Source organism: Galeopterus variegatus, unplaced genomic scaffold (assembly GCF_000696425.1).
Source record: "Galeopterus variegatus unplaced genomic scaffold, G_variegatus-3.0.2 Scaffold306, whole genome shotgun sequence".
Taxonomy (NCBI): domain Eukaryota; kingdom Metazoa; phylum Chordata; class Mammalia; order Dermoptera; family Cynocephalidae; genus Galeopterus; species Galeopterus variegatus.
The window spans coordinates 105,280-128,397 of NW_007726417.1; the positions used below are offsets into that span (position 1 = coordinate 105,280).

The window sequence follows — 23,118 nt, forward strand, 5'->3', positions numbered from 1 at the left end:
GTGGTGGAAGTGGGCATCCTTGTCTTGTTCCTGTTCTCAAAGGAAAAGCTTTCAGTTTTTCCCCATTCAGGATGATGTTGGCAATGGGTCTGTCATATATGGCTTTTATTGTGTTGAGATACTTTCCTTCTATACTTAATTTGTTCAGGGTCTTTATCATGAAGGGATACTGAATTTTGAAAATGCTTTTTCTGTGTCTATTGAGATAATCACATGGTTTTCGTCCTTGCTTTTATTGATATTGTTTGCTTTTGGAAGGTGTAAGTTTTTCAGTGTATAATTTTCATCCAACTGAATTACTTAACTAAATCATTAGTTTTACTACATGTGGTTTCCAGGGTCTTTATCATGAAGGGATACTGAATTTTGAAAATGCTTTTTCTGTGTCTATTGAGATAATCACATGGTTTTCATCCTTGCTTTTATTGATATTGTTTGCTTTTGGAAGGTGTAAGTTTTTCACTGTATAATTTTCATCCAACTGAATTACTTAACTAAATCATTAGTTTTACTACATGTGGTTTCTTTATTTATTTCAAGTGATAATTATATATGTCAATCCTTATCGATCTTCATCTGTAGAATATATGAATACATTTTATTTATGTATCTTAACTTCTTTTAACTGTTTAACAGAACTTTCAAAACAATGACACTATTATTTTTGGTTGCAGCCTCCCTCATGTTGATATTGACACACTGTTTACTATTAATTAAGGCTTTCCAATATTTTCAATTTAGTGATTTTTTTGAAATCAGGAATGAAGACATTTTATTATATACATTTTCAGTGCCTACAAGTGTATTAGTCTACTTGGATTGCCATAACAAAAATGCTACTGACTGGGTGGCTTAAAAAAAAAAACAACAAAAAAAAACAGACATTTATTTCCTAAAGAATCTGGGGACTGGAAATTTATTATCAAGGTGCCAGAAAATTCAGTTTTGAAGAGGGCTTTCTTCCTGGCTTTTAGATGACTGCCTGCTCACTGTGCCTTCATATCAAGAGAGTAAGGTCTAGCGTCCCTTCCTCTTATAAGGACACACCATTTACAGGATTACTACTCTTATGACCTCATTTACTTCCTCCAGAAGGGCCCTATCTCCAAGTACAATCACATTGACCATTGTGACTTCAACATACGAATTTTGTAAAGATACATTTTGGTCTATATCAAGATTTAGTGTTTTCTCTATTATTGATATATTATTATATAAAAATACTCATGATTCTGGAATAAGCTTTATTTGTGTATATACATACATAGATATACTTCTAATATATTACTGAAATCAATTTACAGTATTTTAAGTAGGTTTTAAGTGAGCTTGGTCTCTGGGTTATTCTTCTGCATTAGGGTCAGAAATTTGTCGGCTCAATTAAGTGGATTGAAATCTTTTTTATCTTTTTTCTCTGTAAACTTCTTTCTTAAAATTTCAAAGAGTTCCTCCAAAAAACGGGAATGGCAATTTTTTTCTGAAAGAAATTCTTTCATAACTTTTTCAGGTTTACCTCCATAACTGTAGGCCAGTTTGGGATTTTAAATTTGTTGTTAGGTAAATTTTTATGATACTGATTATCTGTACTTTAACAGTTGAATCACCATTTTCAAATTAATTCTAAGGGAGTAAATAATATAACTTATTGACTTTAATCCTCTGTTCAGTGGTTATTATCTCATTTTCATTCCTATTTTTTATATTTTTCCTTTATCTTAAATTGCACTAATTTATCAATCCTCATGGCTTTTTTCAAATGTTCGTCTGATCAGTGTGTCATTTTTCACTCCCTCTTATGTTTGTTTATTTTTTGTATCTTGTTTTTGTTTCTTTGTATTAAATATTATTTGTTTCTTTTGTCCATAGATTTATATGAGGGTACTTCAAAAAGTTCATGGAAGAATAGAATTAAAAGATAAAACAAATCTTTCCATGAACTTTTTAAAGACCCTTCATACTGTTCTTCCTCAGGTTTTATGAAGTAGAAATTTATATTTTATTCATTTTATTGTAATTATTTTGAGAAAGCACAAATATGTATCCACACATTAGCCTCCAAATATAACATTGCTGCATTCTCTATATTTTGTATTTATTATTTTAATTTTTAAATAATCATTTCTATTTTATCTAGAATAGAAATAAGGCTTAATGTTTCTCTTTTTAATTTTTTGTATGAAATTTTTCTTCTTTACCACAAGGAGTGATTTGGTTATTTTCAATTTTTCCATTTGTTTGGCTTTTGTTTGTTTCATTTTATTAATTCCCATATGTGAAGTCCTGATGTATGTGTATGTTACCCATCTAATATCTGCTTTTTTAGCTTCACTGTCATTATGATTGTTCATATATAAGCAAATACTGTCAAAAATATTTTCTGAGAATAACAACTTATGTTTCTCTGCTGCTGTTCGATACAATCTAATTATCCTCGAAGTCAGCTTTTGAGTTTAGTATCCATATATTTTACATATTTTTCTCTTGAACTATCAGTAAAAAAAGTAGGTGTGTTATTGCTTCCCCACGTATATGTTTGTACCTGGTCATATTTTCTTCCTTTTTCTTTTTTATTTCTCTCTCTCCACCCCCTCTAAAATTATTCACTATATTAACCAGTACATAAAGTTCACAAATAAAATATTGCCTACGACATACTATGACTCATTTCTTAAAAAAGATGAATAAATAAAATACACTTTTTATGTACATAAAAAAATTCTTTCTGATGTTTTGTGCTAATATATACTGTTAATACTGTGAGTGGATTTTAACATATCCTTATATTATGTATTTGTACACTGTATTTTGTCCTATAGATGTGAAACTTCATAATTTCTATTATTTTATGTTAATATGTAGTTGATTCTTTTTAACATTGGTAAATTGGGGCATGCTCACTCTAAGAAAATATAACATTTTATTCTTAGTACTTACAGACTTGGTTTAATGTATTATTTTGCATATGCATGTTATATATATATAAATAAAAAGACAAATAACCCAATTTTAAAAATTGGTAAAGGAATTCAATAGGTTTTTCTATAAAGAAAATATAGAAGTGCTCAATAAACACATGAAAAGATTTTCAACATCATTAGTCATCCACAGAATACAAATCAAATCTACAGTGGGCTATCACTCCATACTCACCAGAGTGGCTATAATTGAAAAGACAGGCGACAAAAATTCTAAGCAAGGTTGTTGAGAAACGGAACCCTCATACATTACTGGTAGGATTATAAAATGGTGAAACCACTTTGGAAAACGGTTTAGCAGTGCCTCAAAATGTTAAACATAGAATTACCATGTGATTCTATGCAATTATTCTCCTAGATACATACCCAAGAGAAATGGAAATGTATGTCCACACGAATACTTTATATTCTTAGAAATATTTTTTCATAGTAGCAAAAAAGTAGGAACAACTTAAATCCTTTCAACTTATAAATGAATAGATAAAACATGGTATATACATAAAATGGAGTATTATTAAGCAATAAAAAAAAGAGTCAACATAATGAGCCTTGTAAACATCATGCTAAATGAAAACAGCTAGTCAAAATGTCTGTATGATTCCATTTGTCTAAAATTTCCAGAATAGCCAACATTGTAGTGTTATAAACTAGAAGCTAGGGATAGGGTGATGGGAAGAAGAATGCTAATGAGCATGGGGGTTTATTTGGGGGATAATGAAAATGTTCTAAAACTAGAGGAGTTTGTGGCTGCTTTTTCTTTTTCGCCTTTCCCCTAGGTTCTTCGTGACAGTTCTGCCTTTGCTACTCCCACTTCCGGCCAGGGAAAAGCCACCTCCACCCGGAAGAGGTGTCGTCCCGCTAAGGCGCTGGTTGTAGCAGTTTCTTTTTTGCCTGCCCACCCAACTTCCCCCGCACTTCCGCCATCATAGTCTCTTCCACCACTGTTCCTTCCAACCACAAACGACTTAAACGAAGCCAAGTTCCCACAGCTCAAGGCGGGAGGTCTCTCTTCCTCTCTCTATAACGCTACAGGGGTAGGAAAGACAGGCAGAAAACACAGGCTTCCACGCCCATGCCTCTGGAATTCCCCTTTGCCTCTCCACTCCTCACAACACACCCGCCTACCTAAGCCGAGACGAAGCCACATTTGCCCTGAGAGAGGCGGAGCCGCCAAACTCTAGCCCCGCTCTCGCGAGTGCTTGGAACTATCGCGAGACCCGACGCCTACTTGTGCGCCCGGGAAACCCCGTCGTTCCCTTTCCCCTGGCTGGTAGCGCGGAGGCAGCACGGTAAGCGGGCGCTCCTGGTCGGCCTGGGCGTGGGGCGTCAGGGCAGGGTCCCTCAGCCTGGGAACGCGTGCTTGAGGGCCCCGAGGTGCCCGGCGCGGGGTCGCCCCGCCCCCTGGAGTAGCGGCCACGTGCGACCGGCAGGCCCGGACATGCACGGCGGGCGCGCTCCGTGAACTGAGAGCGGGCGCAGTGGGCAGCCAGAGGGGGCGGGGAGAGGGCCGTGCGTGGGGCGCCCAGAATCTCGGGGCGGAGAGGTGGGGTCGTGTAGGATCCTCACAAACAGGCAAGGCTGTGTTCGTGTGACCCACAGAGACCGTGGGTGTCGGTGAACTCTGTCGGGCCCACAGGAGCTGGGGGCTTTTCGGGACCCGGCGTTGAAGTAGGGCATTGGAAAGTAATGGGAGTGCTGCTGTTTAGGATCCGTTTAAGCAAAAGGAACGGGGCTGGGCCCCGGCCCTTGTCTCCACCAGGCCTTGTGTTCATATGCTTGATTTTCTGTCACAGATGCCTGGAGTTACAGTAAAAGACGTGAACCAGCAGGAGTTCGTCAGAGCTCTGGCAGCCTTCCTCAAAAAGTGAGTGTGGAAACAGGTTCAAAGTGGATGGAGACTGCTGTCGCCTTTGCTTGACGTCTCTGGGCCCTAGTGTTTGGGACCTCAATGTGGAGTCGACCTTTCTGCATGAGGCCTGGATTGTGTTTGCGTTTCAGCTTCTTCGTAGTATCCCGGGACATGTTAGGCTCCTGTTAAGCTACAGTTATGTTGAGGGGAGGGAGTTTGAGGGTTGAAAGTTTGTGGAGATTCCTGAATTGTGCCTTTCTTGCTGTCTTGGTCCTAGGTCCGGGAAGCTGAAAGTCCCTGAATGGGTGGACACAGTCAAGCTTGCCAAGCATAAAGAGCTTGCTCCTTACGATGAGAACTGGTTTTACACACGAGCTGGTGAGGAACTTGGGCCTTTGGCTGGGGAGTGGGCAGCTGGATTACACCTGGCACAGACCGTATTCTCTGTCCCCTCTCTGAGCTTTCCCCTTGTCCCCCAAGCAAGAAAAGAAAGTTTTGACTATGTCACTCCATGCTTTGTGTGACATGCCATTCAATAACGTCATATTCCAAGTTGTTTCTCAGTTCTAAGAGGTTTGTGAGCTTTAAGGGAAACCCAGGGACTAAATGAGTGTTAGAGGTGGTTCATTTTACAGAGGCAATATCGTTTATGTATCCATGGAGTCAAGCTCCCCAAGTTTTAATCCATTTAACTAGCTGTGTGACTGCAGGCAAGTCACTTAAACTGTCTGTGCCTCTATTTCCTCATCCCTAAAAGGGGGTTAATGATCATACCAATGTAGGATTATTATGAAGATTGAATTAGTTTAATGCAGTCAACATGCTTAGAAGTTTGTTGCATACTAATCATTCAAGAAGTCAGCTGTATTATTTTTGTTGTTCAAATCATCACTCTGGTCTTCCCTCTGTCTCTAGCAAGTTGTTTCTTACTCTAAATATTGACATGATTTCCAAACCCGCAAAAGAAAACTTCCTGACTTACAGTCACCCTGTGACCTAATGGCAGCCCCCCTCCCATCTTCTTGATCTTCCAGTAATAATTTAAATATAGTCCACAACTGCAGAGTTCTAGTTCTCACCTATCTTGACATTTCAAGATTTTTGTAAGCTGTCACTCCCTTGAAGGCCTAATTGGTGGTGGGGAGTTGGGCCGAGGTGGCAGCCTCTGCACTTGCCTTCACTAAGGACTTGTCCTCTCTGATCTTCAAACTTCTACCTTTGTGAAATGGAGATTCCATCCTGGCCAAAGCTTGTCTCCACATAGGAAGTAGGTAGGTGGAATGCAGAGTTTGGAAATTGGCAGACATTCCAGAATGACTCTGAGAAGAGTCGGCCTTTATACAAGTTTCCCAGCACTTCATAACATGAAGCATTTTGCAGATTTTTGGTGCACTCATGCATCAAATGTCCATGGTGCCCATTCAGTTTCAGGCACTGGACTGGGCACAGGGAACTAACATAACCAACAGCCTCTGAGGACTAGAAGATCAACCCTATGAGGTGGGTAAAGTCAGTGGCATATCCAACCCCCGCTCACTATATATTTAGAAAGAAAATGGGGCTGGTGAAAGGAAGCTGACTTCCTTGGCACACACTCCCCACCTGGAGAAGAAAGGCTGCTTGATCCCGAATGTCTTTTGGCAGTGCCTCAAGAGTCAGTAGGTCAGAGACTCTGGGTAATAAACCTGATGCGCCTGCTGGTCATTTTTACAGTTGGTTGTGCCCCCCCCCCCTTTTCTGCTCACCACCTCCCTTCCCACACATATCATGCTGGATTTGCGTCCTCTGCCTGCCCTGCTGGTCTCCCTCACTTGGGATTACCAAAGGCACCTTTTTGACCTCATTTTCCCAGCTGCCCTGGTGACCTGGGATGGTTGGGTTCTAGACCAGACACCTATTGTATATGTTTTTGTTGGGGCACTGCCACATCTGTTTGTTTACATGTGTACTACAACAACAGAGGCAGAGTTGTTATCACAAAGCCTGGAATATTTACTGTCTGATGCTTTACAGAAGAAGTCTGCTGGCCCCTATTCTAGAGTCTTAACATGCCTCTCACCCAACTTGGCAGTCAGCTTATACACTTGACAAGTTGTAATCATAGGAGTGACCGGTTTCACCAAAGAGGAAACAGGCACAGAAAGGTGAATTGACCTGTTTGAAGTCACTCTAGGAGGGGTTGGCAGACTGGCTTTATCCACAACTAGGTTCCATACTAGATTTGCTTTCTTTTTCTGGGTAATGGGGGCTGGCCTGTTTTGCCCACTCAGGGATTTGAGGCTGACGGGCAGTGGGCAGGTCTTGATCTTGGAGTGGCGGGAATAAAGGGGTCCATTGCAGAAGATGGGGCAGAAGGTGGTATGGAAACGGTATAGGGTTAGGAATAGAAAGAGGGGTTGGCAGACTGGCTTTATCTACAACTAGGTTCCATACTAGATTTGCTTTCTTTTTCTGGGTAATGGGGGCTGGCCTGTTTTGCCCACTCAGGAATTTGAGGCTGACGGGCAGTGGGCAGGTCTTGATCTTGGAGTGGGGGGAATAAAGAGGTCCATTGCAGAAGATGGGGCAGAAGGTGGTATGGAAACGGTATAGGGTTAGGAATAGAAAAAACCCACTTTAGGAGAGTGGAGACCTGCTCTGAGGGGAGGCTCAGTGTTGCCTTAGGGAGGATTGCCGTGCATCTTTGTGAGGACGTGGTGTGATGTAGCCCTAGACGAGCCTCTTGACCTCTTAATTCTCAGGAGGGCCTGCTTAGGAGGGAGATGAGGATCCAGTGCAGTGTACTGGTGGGCATCTGGCTGGGAGCAGCCGCAGAACTGGGGCATCTGAAGGCATTTTATTTCTTGTAGAATGGAGGCTGATCCATCTCTTGACTCCTGCACAGTGTCAGGCACCCACTTGGGCTGTGTTAGTGGAAGGAATGGGGCCTGGGAGGTATCAGAAGAGTGAGTTAAGGGGTGAATCAAGGTCATGGAAGTAGTTTTTCAAGAGTTCTGTGTTGGGGGGTGACTCCTGGCCAAGGTTTCCTAAGAAGAGTGGGTTGCCATCCCCAAAACAGGAGAAGCCATGTGACAGGACCTGACTCACTGCTGTCCCTCGTAAATACTAACTAGGATGGTCTGGCTTTGTGCAGCTACAGCTCCACTTCAAAAGTGGAGCCTGGGTCTCTAGAGGGTGCAAGGAAAGGGGTGGAAAAGAGGTCAGTATTTTATGGAACTAAATATTTTGACTCTTACGGTTTCCAATTTGTGAAGTTAATATCCTTGTCCCTTTTAGTGGGTCAGAAAAGTAATTAGCATGAACTAGGGTAGCAGGGAAAGACCTTGTAATATCTGACAAAGAATGCTTCCCTTTGTACCAGGTCGTTTTTATACAACATTAAGAAAAATTTTAAGCAGCTATTGAAGAAATTAATAGGCATTATTTCCTTTAGTGCCACCACACAAACTGCGTGAAGGATGGGTAGACTCGGTGTCACTGATGAGTAGTGGTGGCGGGATTCAAATCCCCACCTGCGTAACAGCTCAGAAAATGGTCTGAGCTCTGAGTACTTTGGGTCCTGGCTTGGTGAGACTGAGGTTGAATTTCTCAAGCCTCTTTTGGCCTTGTGCTTAGGGGTGCACATCTTACCCTGTCCTGCTGCTATCCTGCGTTCCCTAACCCTGCTTATAACTCAAGGAGAGCAGGTTTCCACCCAGAGCCACGGCACAGCCAGGTATAGACCCAGGAGGGAGGGCATTTGAACTGGGTTGAAAGGGTGGAGTTTTCTAATGATGTCACTCTCCTGACAGAAAGATCGTGGAGTGGGGGGTAGCTTATATCAAGTGAGTGTCTTGGTACTGGCGGGGGCAAGAATGAAAAGAGCTAAGGAGAATGGTTTTAAAATGAACAGAGGCCAAGAGTGGTGAGACCATGGCAGAGCTGTGTTCTTGGGCACTAGCAAAGCATGGTTGTATCAATATGATCTATGATCTCTGGGCAGGGGGTAACCCAAGTTACAGGCATTCTAGGCCCCAATTCCTTCAAACCTCTGTGAAGCCTCAGTTCACTCTGGAGCCTCGGTTTCCTTTTTTGTAAAGGTGAATAGCACTTGACACATACCTATTGAATCTTCACAATAACCTTAATCTGAAGGAATGTTAACTCCTGGTCCTCAGGTGAGATTGAGTGGTTTCCCTGAGGCCATTTTACTGCATCAGGAGAGAAGATACAGAAAGCATGTGGCGCAGAGCTTGGCAAATGTGCGTTCAGGTTCAGTAGAAGTGTTCAAGTGTTTCTGAGGCAGTTGGTATCTCAACTGGGTTCTACTGGAGCTTGCCTTACAAGCAAGGAGGCTGGCCAGGGTGGACCAGGGACTTTGCCCAAGCTAGTGTAGGGACAAGAGCTAGACTTGTCCATGGAAGGGGCAATGCACATTCCAAGGGGACATCCACTGCATAGAGTGTCTGCACTGCCTCCATTGTAGTGTCTGCACTGCCTCCATTGTTACCCCAAGCTCTCCAGAGCTGAGGTGGCCCAGAAAGCTGTACTCTCTAACAGTTGGTCCCTTCAGTCTCCTGCCTCTCTTGGGCATGTGGAGATGGTCACAGTTTATTAAACATTTGTTAGGCTCCACGCTCACAGTGTCTCTCTGGTTTAACCTCCTAACCTCACTGCTAGGGCAATAACAACTAAGGAAGTTGGCCCTGGAGAAGGGGGTGGCCTGCCCAGAGCACAGGGTCACTCGACCATCGGGGGGTGGAGGGGTAAGGAGAGAGGGTTGTCAGATATGAGATCTTGGTGTCTGTTTTCACTTTCCCTCCTAATAAAATGGTATTAACTGTTCTCATACAAACACACAGAATTGTGTATGCGCAATCTTGAACAAGGCTCCTGCCTCAGTTGTGGAAAGGAGACTTCTCTTCCTGAGAAGGTTCCTCAAGTCTCTCACCTCACCCCCAGCTTCCACAGCGCGGCACCTGTACCTCCGGGGCGGCGCTGGGGTTGGCTCCATGACCAAGATCTATGGGGGACGTCAGAGAAATGGCGTCATGCCCAGCCACTTCAGCCGAGGCTCCAAGAGTGTGGCACGCCGGGTCCTCCAAGCCCTGGAGGGGCTGAAAATGGTGGAAAAGGACCAAGATGGGTAAGCAGGAAAGGGGAGGCTGGATTGATGAAGGATCCTTGGTGCCAGACCAGCAGCACCCACAGGTCACGTATAATGAAGTGCTATCACCACTCTCCCCTACAAAGAGAGGTGCAGGTGCTGGGCCTATCCTGCATGGTCTGCCTCAACCCCTGCCCCTCAGGCCTCTCCTCTCAGAGGCAGACAGGGAATTCTGCAGAAAAATGAACAGCAAGGGGCCTCACCCCGACCTCTCTAGCTGACTACTCCAGGCTCCAGGAAAATAATTTAGTGACTGTCCACTTTCATTAGCCTGCTCGTTAACTTTTCCCAATTGATTTTTTGGGCCTTTAGATCTAATGCTGGCACAAAAGACACCCCATCAGCTCCCACGGGGACTCCTACTCCTGCCCCCAGCTCGTTAAAATACAGCCAACTGGGGAATTGGCTGGTGTCATGTGGTCCCACAGCCATGTGCCTTCTTGGGAAGTTTAGCTCATGACCGGAAGGGAGGGGGCTGAGAACCTTTGCTCACCAGGGACTGTATGACCCTTCCCTTCTACAGGGGCCGCAAACTGACACCTCAGGGACAGCGAGATCTAGACAGAATCGCCGGACAGGTAGGCCTGCGTGCTGGCCAGGGCTGGATCTTTTAGTGCCTGGACATTTCCAGAGTCCATTCTCTGTCAGATATGACTCATGTCCTCCCCTGGGGGGCACAGCCCAACGTGGTAGGGGTCAGAGGAGGGCTGCCAGAAAAATTTCTGACTGACTTTCCTCCTGGAGCTATGTAGAAATTTGGGTGCTGACTGGGGTGAAGGGAGCCCAAGCCCAGGGTGGCCCTGGGCTTCTACAGGGCACATAACTGCACCAACACATGATTCCCTTTTCCCAGGTCACCCTACTTAACAGATTCTGGCTGCAGTATTTCCGCCTTATTTTTTATGCTTGCTGGGCATCAGATGGCATCCTGGGAGAAGTGGAGATGGGTGGGGCTGGTTTAGGCCCCAGAACTCTGGCTGACTGACACTTGGGCAGAGTCACCTCAACTCTGGAGCCGCAGGCTCCCTCTCTGTAGAGCGATCTGTTCTTGCCCACCTCAAGGGTAGTGGGTGGTGGTGAGGATTCAAGGAGCTACAGCACAGCAGGAGCCCTCAGGGCCTGGCATGGGCTGCTTGCTAATTTTCTGTATCGACTCAGGCCTCCTAGGAGCCTTGGAGTATTAAGTCACTTAGTCAAATGTCACAAAAGAAGGTGTCAGCCCTCTGGGAGTCGAGGGTGGCCTAGAAAGCGAGGGTGGGCTCTTTCAGAGCAGAGCAGGGCCTAACAAATGTCAGTGCTGATGGTTGGCCTTCCCTTCACACAAAGCAGTGGGCAGAAGTTGGACTCCCACTCCACCACTCCCTTATCTTGAGTCTTTAACATGTCTGTAAAATGGGGAAATAATCCACAGATGAGGATTAGATGAGATGAATGTATTGGAAACCACAAATCGGGATGCCTGGTGTCTGGTAGGTAGTAGGTAACCATTACACAAAGTGCCCCCACAGAGACCCCACAACTGATCTTCCTCCTCCATCTTTTCTTTTGACAGGTGGCAGCTGCCAACAAGAAGCATTAGAACAAATGATGCTGGGTTAATAAATTGCCTCATTCGTAATCCCGGTCTGGGTCTCTTGCTCTCCTGCTCTTCTTGGGGCATGACGAAAGGAGCACTTCCCTTCCCTCGTGTAAGAGGGGCTTAGGGTCCCTGGATGGCTGTGGTACCCAGCAGCTGGCAAAGCCTTCCCAGTTCAAACAGCTCCTCTCTGAGTGGACAAGACATCCCAGCTGGGGGATGGGGGCAGGCAGGACCCAGGGACCCTTGTGCCTCCCCAACATCCTGCCTGCAATTCTCAGAAAGTGAGAAACAAAGGGAGTGGCTCTTTAAGCAGTGGCCCCAGGTAGGGCCTGGTCTGCTGAGTTGGCCTCTGCTAGAATAAGGCAGGAGGGCCAGGGGTTCATGCTTCCACCCTGGATGGAGGTGGAGAGGGACGGACAGAACTCACTCCAGGTGTCCCCTCATGGGCATCCCTTACTTCCTTCTAGCCAAAGGTGACCTATGCTGCACTTCATGCTGGCTTATTTCATAGGCTTGCATGGGCAGGGTGGCCCTGCCTGAGCCTTCACTTGAGGACTGACCTTGTGCCCAGGCGGGTGGACCCAGAGCCAGGGAGGAAGGGAATGCTAGCTGCCCAGGTTGGAGTGGAGCTGCACTTAGGCTCCGAGGGTAGGGCCTGACAGCATGTGCTCCACAGTCCTGCACGGCTTTCCATGAGTGGGGTGGGGCCTTTGCCCATGGTTCAGCCCTTGACCAGGGCAGGAATTACAAACAGCACTCAGTGGGCACCCAGAGGGACTACCTAGGGAAAGGCCTCAAATTGCCCTACTCCCAGTTGGGGAAGGCCTAAGATGCTGAGCCCAGACTGGCTTGGCCAAGGTCCCCCAAGGTTTCCCCCAACTCAAGTTATTCCTCAGGTCTGACCCATTTCCTTGCAGTGCAAAGCCTGGGCTTTGAAAACCAAATGACTTGGGTTCAGATACTATGTAGAGCTTTGCTGGGAGACAACCAGTTGGCATTACCCATATTTAAGACGAGATGTTTAAAATTTAAAGTATGGGCTGGCCCATGGCTCACTTGGGAGAGTGTGGTGCAGACACCATCAAGTCAAGGGTTAAGATCCCCTTACCGATCATCTTTNCATGTGGCGCAGAGCTTGGCAAATGTGCGTTCAGGTTCAGTAGAAGTGTTCAAGTGTTTCTAAGGCAGTTGGTATCTCAACTGGGTTCTACTGGAGCTTGCCTTACAAGCAAGGAGGCTGGCCAGGGTGGACCAGGGACTTTACCCAAGCTAGTGTAGGGACAAGAGCTAGACTTGTCCATGGAAGGGGCAATGCACATTCCAAGGAGGCAGTTGGTATCTCAACTGGGTTCTACTGGAGCTTGCCTTACAAGCAAGGAGGCTGGCCAGGGTGGACCAGGGACTTTGCCCAAGCTAGTGTAGGGACAAGAGCTAGACTTGTCCATGGAAGGGGCAATGCACATTCCAAGGGGACATCCACTGCATAGAGTGTCTGCACTGCCTCCATTGTAGTGTCTGCACTGCCTCCATTGTTACCCCAAGCTCTCCAGAGCTGAGGTGGCCCAGAAAGCTGTACTCTCTAACAGTTGGTCCCTTCAGTCTCCTGCCTCTCTTGGGCATGTGGAGATGGTCACAGTTTATTAAACATTTGTTAGGCTCCACGCTCACAGTGTCTCTCTGGTTTAACCTCCTAACCTCACTGCTAGGGCAATAACAACTAAGGAAGTTGGCCCTGGAGAAGGGGGTGGCCTGCCCAGAGCACAGGGTCACTCGACCATCGGGGGGTGGAGGGGTAAGGAGAGAGGGTTGTCAGATATGAGATCTTGGTGTCTGTTTTCACTTTCCCTCCTAATAAAATGGTATTAACTGTTCTCATACAAACACACAGAATTGTGTATGCGCAATCTTGAACAAGGCTCCTGCCTCAGTTGTGGAAAGGAGACTTCTCTTCCTGAGAAGGTTCCTCAAGTCTCTCACCTCACCCCCAGCTTCCACAGCGCGGCACCTGTACCTCCGGGGCGGCGCTGGGGTTGGCTCCATGACCAAGATCTATGGGGGACGTCAGAGAAATGGCGTCATGCCCAGCCACTTCAGCCGAGGCTCCAAGAGTGTGGCACGCCGGGTCCTCCAAGCCCTGGAGGGGCTGAAAATGGTGGAAAAGGACCAAGATGGGTAAGCAGGAAAGGGGAGGCTGGATTGATGAAGGATCCTTGGTGCCAGACCAGCAGCACCCACAGGTCACGTATAATGAAGTGCTATCACCACTCTCCCCTACAAAGAGAGGTGCAGGTGCTGGGCCTATCCTGCATGGTCTGCCTCAACCCCTGCCCCTCAGGCCTCTCCTCTCAGAGGCAGACAGGGAATTCTGCAGAAAAATGAACAGCAAGGGGCCTCACCCCGACCTCTCTAGCTGACTACTCCAGGCTCCAGGAAAATAATTTAGTGACTGTCCACTTTCATTAGCCTGCTCGTTAACTTTTCCCAATTGATTTTTTGGGCCTTTAGATCTAATGCTGGCACAAAAGACACCCCATCAGCTCCCACGGGGACTCCTACTCCTGCCCCCAGCTCGTTAAAATACAGCCAACTGGGGAATTGGCTGGTGTCATGTGGTCCCACAGCCATGTGCCTTCTTGGGAAGTTTAGCTCATGACCGGAAGGGAGGGGGCTGAGAACCTTTGCTCACCAGGGACTGTATGACCCTTCCCTTCTACAGGGGCCGCAAACTGACACCTCAGGGACAGCGAGATCTAGACAGAATCGCCGGACAGGTAGGCCTGCGTGCTGGCCAGGGCTGGATCTTTTAGTGCCTGGACATTTCCAGAGTCCATTCTCTGTCAGATATGACTCATGTCCTCCCCTGGGGGGCACAGCCCAACGTGGTAGGGGTCAGAGGAGGGCTGCCAGAAAAATTTCTGACTGACTTTCCTCCTGGAGCTATGTAGAAATTTGGGTGCTGACTGGGGTGAAGGGAGCCCAAGCCCAGGGTGGCCCTGGGCTTCTACAGGGCACATAACTGCACCAACACATGATTCCCTTTTCCCAGGTCACCCTACTTAACAGATTCTGGCTGCAGTATTTCCGCCTTATTTTTTATGCTTGCTGGGCATCAGATGGCATCCTGGGAGAAGTGGAGATGGGTGGGGCTGGTTTAGGCCCCAGAACTCTGGCTGACTGACACTTGGGCAGAGTCACCTCAACTCTGGAGCCGCAGGCTCCCTCTCTGTAGAGCGATCTGTTCTTGCCCACCTCAAGGGTAGTGGGTGGTGGTGAGGATTCAAGGAGCTACAGCACAGCAGGAGCCCTCAGGGCCTGGCATGGGCTGCTTGCTAATTTTCTGTATCGACTCAGGCCTCCTAGGAGCCTTGGAGTATTAAGTCACTTAGTCAAATGTCACAAAAGAAGGTGTCAGCCCTCTGGGAGTCGAGGGTGGCCTAGAAAGCGAGGGTGGGCTCTTTCAGAGCAGAGCAGGGCCTAACAAATGTCAGTGCTGATGGTTGGCCTTCCCTTCACACAAAGCAGTGGGCAGAAGTTGGACTCCCACTCCACCACTCCCTTATCTTGAGTCTTTAACATGTCTGTAAAATGGGGAAATAATCCACAGATGAGGATTAGATGAGATGAATGTATTGGAAACCACAAATCGGGATGCCTGGTGTCTGGTAGGTAGTAGGTAACCATTACACAAAGTGCCCCCACAGAGACCCCACAACTGATCTTCCTCCTCCATCTTTTCTTTTGACAGGTGGCAGCTGCCAACAAGAAGCATTAGAACAAATGATGCTGGGTTAATAAATTGCCTCATTCGTAATCCCGGTCTGGGTCTCTTGCTCTCCTGCTCTTCTTGGGGCATGACGAAAGGAGCACTTCCCTTCCCTCGTGTAAGAGGGGCTTAGGGTCCCTGGATGGCTGTGGTACCCAGCAGCTGGCAAAGCCTTCCCAGTTCAAACAGCTCCTCTCTGAGTGGACAAGACATCCCAGCTGGGGGATGGGGGCAGGCAGGACCCAGGGACCCTTGTGCCTCCCCAACATCCTGCCTGCAATTCTCAGAAAGTGAGAAACAAAGGGAGTGGCTCTTTAAGCAGTGGCCCCAGGTAGGGCCTGGTCTGCTGAGTTGGCCTCTGCTAGAATAAGGCAGGAGGGCCAGGGGTTCATGCTTCCACCCTGGATGGAGGTGGAGAGGGACGGACAGAACTCACTCCAGGTGTCCCCTCATGGGCATCCCTTACTTCCTTCTAGCCAAAGGTGACCTATGCTGCACTTCATGCTGGCTTATTTCATAGGCTTGCATGGGCAGGGTGGCCCTGCCTGAGCCTTCACTTGAGGACTGACCTTGTGCCCAGACGGGTGGACCCAGAGCCAGGGAGGAAGGGAATGCTAGCTGCCCAGGTTGGAGTGGAGCTGCACTTAGGCTCCGAGGGTAGGGCCTGACAGCATGTGCTCCACAGTCCTGCACGGCTTTCCATGAGTGGGGTGGGGCCTTTGCCCATGGTTCAGCCCTTGACCAGGGCAGGAATTACAAACAGCACTCAGTGGGCACCCAGAGGGACTACCTAGGGAAAGGCCTCAAATTGCCCTACTCCCAGTTGGGGAAGGCCTAAGATGCTGAGCCCAGACTGGCTTGGCCAAGGTCCCCCAAGGTTTCCCCCAACTCAAGTTATTCCTCAGGTCTGACCCATTTCCTTGCAGTGCAAAGCCTGGGCTTTGAAAACCAAATGACTTGGGTTCAGGTTCTATCTTTGCCCCTAATTCTGTGCAACCCCATGTACCTTACATCCCCACCTCTAACGCTCCTTACTCCTGAGGGATTTCGCAAGATACTATGTAGAGCTTTGCTGGGAGACAACCAGTTGGCATTACCCATATTTAAGACGAGATGTTTAAAATTTAAAGTATGGGCTGGCCCATGGCTCACTTGGGAGAGTGTGGTGCAGACACCATCAAGTCAAGGGTTAAGATCCCCTTACCGATCATCTTTTTAAAAATAAATAAAAATTTAAAGTATCAAGGCTAACAGGTCCTACACCCAGTGGGGAATGAAGCTGCCATCCCTCCTGCCTTGGAGGTTGTCACTGCTGAAAGATTCAACTTAGTAAACCTACTACGTGCCAGGCACCGTACCAGGTGCTTCATAAATGCATTGTTTTATACACTCAGCAATGCTGTGAAGTAGGTGCCAAAACACCTGCATTTTGGAGACAGGGAAGATAAGTCACAGGTTGGGTAATTTACCGGGTGGTGACAGGGCCATCATTTGATCCCAAGCAACCAGGCTCTAGCAGGTACAGCTACCATGCTCTGTCGCTACGAAGTGAGGGAAGTGAGAAAGCAGGCCCAAAGGGTTACACTCCTCAGCATGGCTGTGGGCTAGTCACTCCCTGTTCTGGGCCCCAGTCTCCTCTTTCATCCGTTGAGGGTGAAAACATTTCCCAGAGTTGTTACGAGAACTCAATGCCAAGCATCTGGTTCGAGGATCACCAGGCACATGGGGGTGCCGGGTAAGTGGGAGGTGGAAGTGCCCTGACAGGCCCTTTGCAATCCGGCAACGGCGCCTCTCCAGCCGCTGGGGGGCAGTCGAGGGCCTGGAAACTGGCTCAGCTGCAGAAGGATGCTGAAGGAAGGCTAATTCCTAGAGCTTCCAGGTGTGGACACAGGCTTCCTCCTGGAAAAGGGTCATAAGGAGGAACTGAAGCACAGAGGGGCTAATGACCTGTTATCCAGCGAGGGACCCAACAGAACACGGGTCCCTGGAGGGAAGGTGGGAGGGCCCTAGAGCCAGAGAAGGGGAACCAACTGTGTCCTAGGAAGTGCGCTCAGTAATATTCTCACTGCCTCACGAAGTAGGGGGATTGTACCCATGTTACAGGAGAAGAAACAGGCTCAGACGACCAGTTAGTTGGCACAGCTGAGATACAAATGGAGGAATCTTGGATTCCTGAGACCAAGTGCTCTTCTGTGTGAGTGGCAGTTACTTTTTTTTTTTTTCTTTTTGGCAGCTGGCAGGTTACACTTTTTTAAATTACAAAATACTTCAGGCATGCAAAACAGTATTCATAATAGTGTAACAAAAACCCATGAACACTTCTACTACAGACGTGTTCCTAAGCAGCACAGTGCTGTTTTGCACCTTTTGAAAACAAGTCAACTGTATCATGCTACAATATGTTTTTTCTCATTTTTGTGTTGTTCCTGAGATGCAGTCATATTGACACTTTTCCCCTACTCTATAGCATTCTGTCGGCTAACTGCCACAATTTATGCATCCATTCTTCTGTAAATGGACTTTTTGTTTGTTTCTCAATGTTTTGCTACCAAAAATCTCCCTGCAATGAATTTTTTTTTCATACACGTCTCCTTGTGTGTGGGTGAGGGTCACCTAACTGCTCACAAACATCTCAACAAATCCACCCTCCCCACTCAGACCTCACTTTCCTTCTACCTGGACTAAAATGACATGCTCAAAGGAAGCTGGGAGTCACACAAAGGTGACTTAAAATCCCTGCTCCAACACTCCCAGACCATATGACACTAGGCAAGTGACAGCCTCCCCTGTCTGGGACTTGATTTCGTCCTCTGTAAAATGAGGGATGGCCTGCCTTGCCCAGTTGTGGGGAGGCCAACATAAAAGAACTCCAATAGAGTTGACCATGGTTCTAACACCTTGGGTGCCAAAAACACCATCTCACATCACAATGCAGGCAGATATTCTGATCCTTATCTCATGGATTAAAATGCCAAGGCTTGGAGGAGAGGAGTGACCACCTAGTCACACAGGTAGTCAGCAGCGGGCTGGCCTGCCTTATTTATTTCTGGTGAGCATTGGTAGTGACTAACATTTCCTGAGCACCTATTATGCGTCAGGCCTTGTGCTGTGCATTCACAACCCCTTTAAATCCCTGTTTCCAACCCCAAGAAGCGAGGAAACAGTGAGGAAATGAAGACTCAGAGAGCTGACAAGGTGTTCCCAAGGCCAGGGAGGGGCAGAGGCCAAGCTCAGAACCACCATGACCTGCCTGCAGCAGGCACCCAGAACTCAGGCTCCCTCAGCTTCCTTCCCGAGACTCACCAGTGACAAGCTGGGCCTTAAACTGGCTTCTTCCCCCACCCAAGCAGCCACCTCTCAGGGGAATTGTGGCCACCACAGGTGCAAGAAGCAGTTCCTCTCCACTCATGACCGGAAGCATACCCTGTAGGAACCAGTTAGGGACTGCCCCCAGGCCCAACACTTAAGGTCTCAGTAGGGAGGGCCAGCGGACCCCATCTCCGGCAGGGCTGAGCAGGAAGTGGGGTGGGGTTGGTGTGGAATCTGGTACCCAGGACTGCTGCAACCCACAACAACCAACCCACTGGGAGAAGATGCCTGGCAGCCGACAAGTCTTCCAACCTCCGCCTGCCACCAACTTCCTCCTCCTCTTGCTGTCCGTAGCCTGCCTGGGTATGTGGCCAAAGGGCGGGTACTGGGGAGGCTGGAGAGAGTGCACAGGCAGAGGGAAGGGCACTCAGGGAGGGGGAAGAGGAGTCAGAAGGATGGGGAGCTGCGAAAGGACCGTGTAGAAATTGAATCTGTCGGTTTGACCATCCCACGCCAGGCCTAGGTGGGCTGGAGGGGGCTTCGTGAAGTTGAAGGGGCATCCACAGCCCCTTGAAGGGAGGCAGGGGCGAGAGAGATGCCTCCCCCACCTCCTCATCCCCACAGGTCAAAATAAGGAACTAAGGTCGCTCTTGACAGCACCAGGGCTGGGCGCAGGAAGGGGACTTGGGGGTCATATGTCAGGAGACAAAAAGCATTCTCCTTCTCTGCCTTAAATCTCAGTCACCCCCCATACAGTAAGCCCCTTCTCAGTGCTGGAGGAGGGGGTGCCTCATCAATCCCTCCCTCCTTCCCTGCCTCACCCAAGGCCAGCTGGCAGGGGCTGTGACCACATTGACCAAGGAGTTCAGAGAGGAAGGTTGCTCACCCAAGTTGACACTAAGAGCAAGCATTGGAGCTCATGTCTCTCTGAGTCACAAGCCTGTGATTGTGAGAGGCTTGGTCTCTTTCCTCACCTCTTCCTCCTTCTGTCTTCCTTACCTCCCTCCTCCTCTTACCTCCACAAGACAAGGAGCTGGCCACGTGGACTGCCCTGGGGAGGCTGAGAACTGGGGCTTCCCAAAGGAGTCTGGAGTGGACACAGCAGCCAGCCTGGGCCTCCCCGTCTCCCTCTGAGACACCCGTACCTCCACCCCGCTGAGCCTGCTCCCTCAACCCCCCCACCCAGTCCAAGGACTGAACTCACCCCTGACCCCTAGTTGACCCAAGTTACAGAGAATAAGGCCACAGGCCAAGGCAGGCCCAAAGATTAGCTCCTCAGTCCCAGCCAGGGAGAGGCCCAGGGAGCTGGGAGTTTGAACCCCTGACTGCCTTAGTAATTCTGGGCAACCCATTTGTCCTCTCTGGGCCTCAGTCATCCCACCTGTAAAATGCAGATAATAAGAGAACCTATTTCCAAGGGTTTTGCGAGGATTACACAAGGTCAAATGTCAGGTGCAGGGCTTGGCTGAGGCTGGGGGTGGGAAAGTGGGCCTGGAAGGCCTTCAGGAGGAGATGATGTTTAAACTGATTCTGGAAGGGGCTGTCTGGGCAGGGGCACTTCCAGTGCCAGGGAACCAAATATCCAAAGTCCAGAGAGTTCGCTACGTATGCAGGAGCGTGCCAAGAGATGGCGCTGGAGAGGCAAGTAGGCCACCCAGGGGTGTCTCACCATCCCAGGGTGTCACTCTTCTCTGCCAGGACGTCCTCACTCCTCCCCCTGCAATCAGGTGTGTCCTCTCTCTCCTCCCAGGGGTGTCTCCCTGTCCTTTCCCAGGGGCATCTTCACTCTCCTCATCCACACCCCCGACCCCCAGGTGTATGGCCCCTACCAGGGATGTCTCCCTCTCCCTTCCCCACCAGGAGTATCCTCACTCTCCTCCCATCCACACCCATAGCAATGGAGTTGCAGGGACCAGGGCTGGGGGCCTGTGTCACCATCCCTAGTGCCTGACCCACGCCTCTCTACAGGCCCCAGGTGCCAGGCCCTGTGGGTGGACAGGGGCCCACCCTCAGTGACGGTAGGCGTGGGAGACGAGGCCCGCCTCCGTTGCCTGAACAACGGCAGCAGCCCCAATGTCACATGGTGGCGTGTCCCCCATGGCAACTACACTTGGCCCGCTGAGTTTGTGGGCAAAGGCTATGGTCCAGATGGTGAGCTGATCATCAGGAATGTGAACAAGAGCCACGGGGCCATATATGTGTGCCACGTCAATGAAGGAAACAAAGCACACCAGCGCTCCTGTGGCACCTACCTCCGTGTGCGCGGTGAGTGGCCCCAAGATCCCATTCCCCAGCTGGAGACGCTCAGTTTCCTCATCTGTGAAGGCTGAATATAGCCAGTACCTTCATCATGGGCTTGGAACCGGCTTAACTGTTGTTCTCATCTGCTGAGTGAGGGCTTCAGAGGGTCTTGGGCCTTGCTGGGGGTGGGGCTGGGGCCAGGAAGCTAGGGAGGGCAGGAGGGCCAGGGCTCTGAGCAGCAACCCCTCCACACAGAGCTGCCCCCCAGACCTTTCCTGGATATGGGAGAGGGCACCAAGAATCGCATCATCACAGCTGAGGGGATCATCCTGCTGTTCTGTGCGGTGGTGCCTGGGACGCTGCTGCTGTTCAGGGTGAGCCCCCTGGAGCTCCCCAAGTCAGCTGGCCCATGGCCTGGGCTGTGTGACTCCCAATGGCCAGACAGCCCTCTTGAGCCTGAGGTTCCCCATCCGAAAGTTGGGAGAATGAGGACATTGACCTCATAGGGCCTTTAGGGACTAAATGAATTAATAATAGGATTTTAAATGGTGCTGACCCAGAGGGGTGTCCAGCCCCTTCAGGATTGTCCTTACTGTCCAATCCCCTCACCATGTTTCTCATTCTTTTCCCCAGAGCTGTCCTCACTGCTCTCTCTCTAGGGATGTTTTCACCCCACCCACCCACCCACCTATTCAGGTTGTCTCAGTCTCCTCCTGTCCCTACCCAGAAGGGCACTACCCTCAGATATAACCAAGACCAGGGAAAATGGGGAGTAGGTATTCTCCCAGGGTCTCTGACCAGTACTAGCCTCTCCTTAGGCCACAGGGCAACTGCTACTATTTACTATTATTGTTGTTATTCATGGAGAATCACGGGGCAGTGGAGACAGCCAAAAGCACACTAGCTTTGGACCCAAAGATACCTGCCACAAACCCGATACGTGACCTTGGGCACATCCCTTACCCTTTCTGGAAAAGCACCTCCTGGCATCCAGGTGGGTCTGAAAAGATACTTGCCTCCCCACTGCTCACTGAGGCTCCCACCCCACCCCACCCTCAGAAACGATGGCAGAATGAGAAGTTCAGCATGGGTGCCCAGGATGACTATGAAGATGAAAATCTTTATGAGGTGAGTGGAGGAGTGCAGGGTCGGGACGTGGTAGGATGCCAGTGTGCTGGGGGATCTGCATGAGGTTCCTCCCTGGGGCTGGCTGGGGGCAGGGACCCCAAGGTACTGATACCCCCTGCCACGATTCTATCCCAGGGCCTGAATCTTGACGACTGCTCCATGTATGAGGACATCTCCCGGGGCCTCCAGGGCACCTACCAGGACGTGGGCAGCCTCCACATCGGAGATGTCCAGCTGGAGAAGCCCTGACACCCCCTATCTCCCACCAGGCTGCCCCTGCCTGCTGTGTACCCAACTCCAGTGTCTCTCCTCACTACCCCCACCTCCCACCCCCAACATACTCTCTCTAGTCTTTCCTGGAGCTTCCTGAGTCATCTTCCCCCTTGGTGTGTCCCTCTCTTCTTCCCTCTACACTGCCCCATCCCCTACACACACGCAAACCCCATCCCCCCCACCCCNCCCCCACCCCCACCCCGCTGCCTTTCCCAGGCTCCCTCCCCAGCGGGTAATGAGCCCTTAATCGCTACCTCTAGGGGAGCTGATTGTAGCAGCCTCGTTATTGTCACCCCCTCCTCCTTGATCTGTCATGGCCACTTAGTGATAATAAATCCTTCCCAACTGCAGACCTTGGCAGGAGTCATGGATCTAATGGGGACAGCCCCACCTCCCTTCCTTGGGACCCAGGAGTCTGTGCCCCAGCCCCCTTCTCTCTCAGACTCAGGATTCTGGGCCCAGGCCATCCCCTGCCCACTCCCCACAGTGAAACGAAGTAGCTAGTCTTGGCTGCCCTCCTGAGAGAAATAGGAAGTCTCTTGGGGAGATCTCCACCCCAATTAAAGGACTGGTTTGGCCCCACTCCAGAGCCTCACCCCAGGCCATGTCCCTAAGCAAGGGGGGGACAATGGGGAAGGGGCTCGGCTACCAAATTATGTATGTATTTAAGCCCTGGAAACACAGGGGACTATCTTGTGGGAATAGTACCAAATTCTGACTGTGGCCACCTTTTTTTGGTGGGTAGACTTCTGGAAGGGAAAATCAGAAAGTCTGTGGCCCTAACTTGGGGGTGGTGGGGAGACCCAGGGCAATGACAGAGTGGCACAGAGACACCGAGAAAGGGAGAGGAGAGAG

At 49.2% G+C, this 23,118-nt stretch overlaps 3 protein-coding genes across 3 annotated transcripts; all 3 read left to right on the forward strand.

Annotated features, from left to right (window-relative positions):
* The first annotated feature begins 4,166 nt into the window (after nucleotides 1-4,166).
* On the forward strand, nucleotides 4,167-11,592 carry LOC103586088 (40S ribosomal protein S19). Its single transcript, XM_008567223.1, has 6 exons — nucleotides 4,167-4,264; nucleotides 4,769-4,839; nucleotides 5,102-5,202; nucleotides 9,766-9,949; nucleotides 10,494-10,548; nucleotides 11,523-11,592. Exons 2-6 carry the CDS (start codon nucleotides 4,769-4,771, stop codon nucleotides 11,547-11,549), a joined length of 438 nt encoding a protein of 145 aa, XP_008565445.1. The 5' UTR covers nucleotides 4,167-4,264; the 3' UTR covers nucleotides 11,550-11,592.
* Nucleotides 11,593-13,404: 1,812 nt separating this feature from the next.
* Nucleotides 13,405-15,364, forward strand: LOC103586110 (40S ribosomal protein S19-like; the record flags this gene model as incomplete). The annotated part of the gene is made up of 3 exons (XM_008567254.1): nucleotides 13,405-13,721; nucleotides 14,266-14,320; nucleotides 15,295-15,364. Coding segments are annotated over 3 exons (399 nt in total), but the record flags the coding sequence as incomplete, so codon positions are not given.
* A 3,472-nt stretch (nucleotides 15,365-18,836) lies between these two features.
* On the forward strand, nucleotides 18,837-22,308 carry CD79A (CD79a molecule, immunoglobulin-associated alpha). The gene is made up of 5 exons (XM_008567224.1): nucleotides 18,837-18,984; nucleotides 20,590-20,886; nucleotides 21,118-21,236; nucleotides 21,922-21,990; nucleotides 22,126-22,308. Exons 1-5 carry the CDS (start codon nucleotides 18,906-18,908, stop codon nucleotides 22,237-22,239), a joined length of 678 nt encoding a protein of 225 aa, XP_008565446.1. The 5' UTR covers nucleotides 18,837-18,905; the 3' UTR covers nucleotides 22,240-22,308.
* The last annotated feature ends 810 nt before the right edge of the window (nucleotides 22,309-23,118 follow it).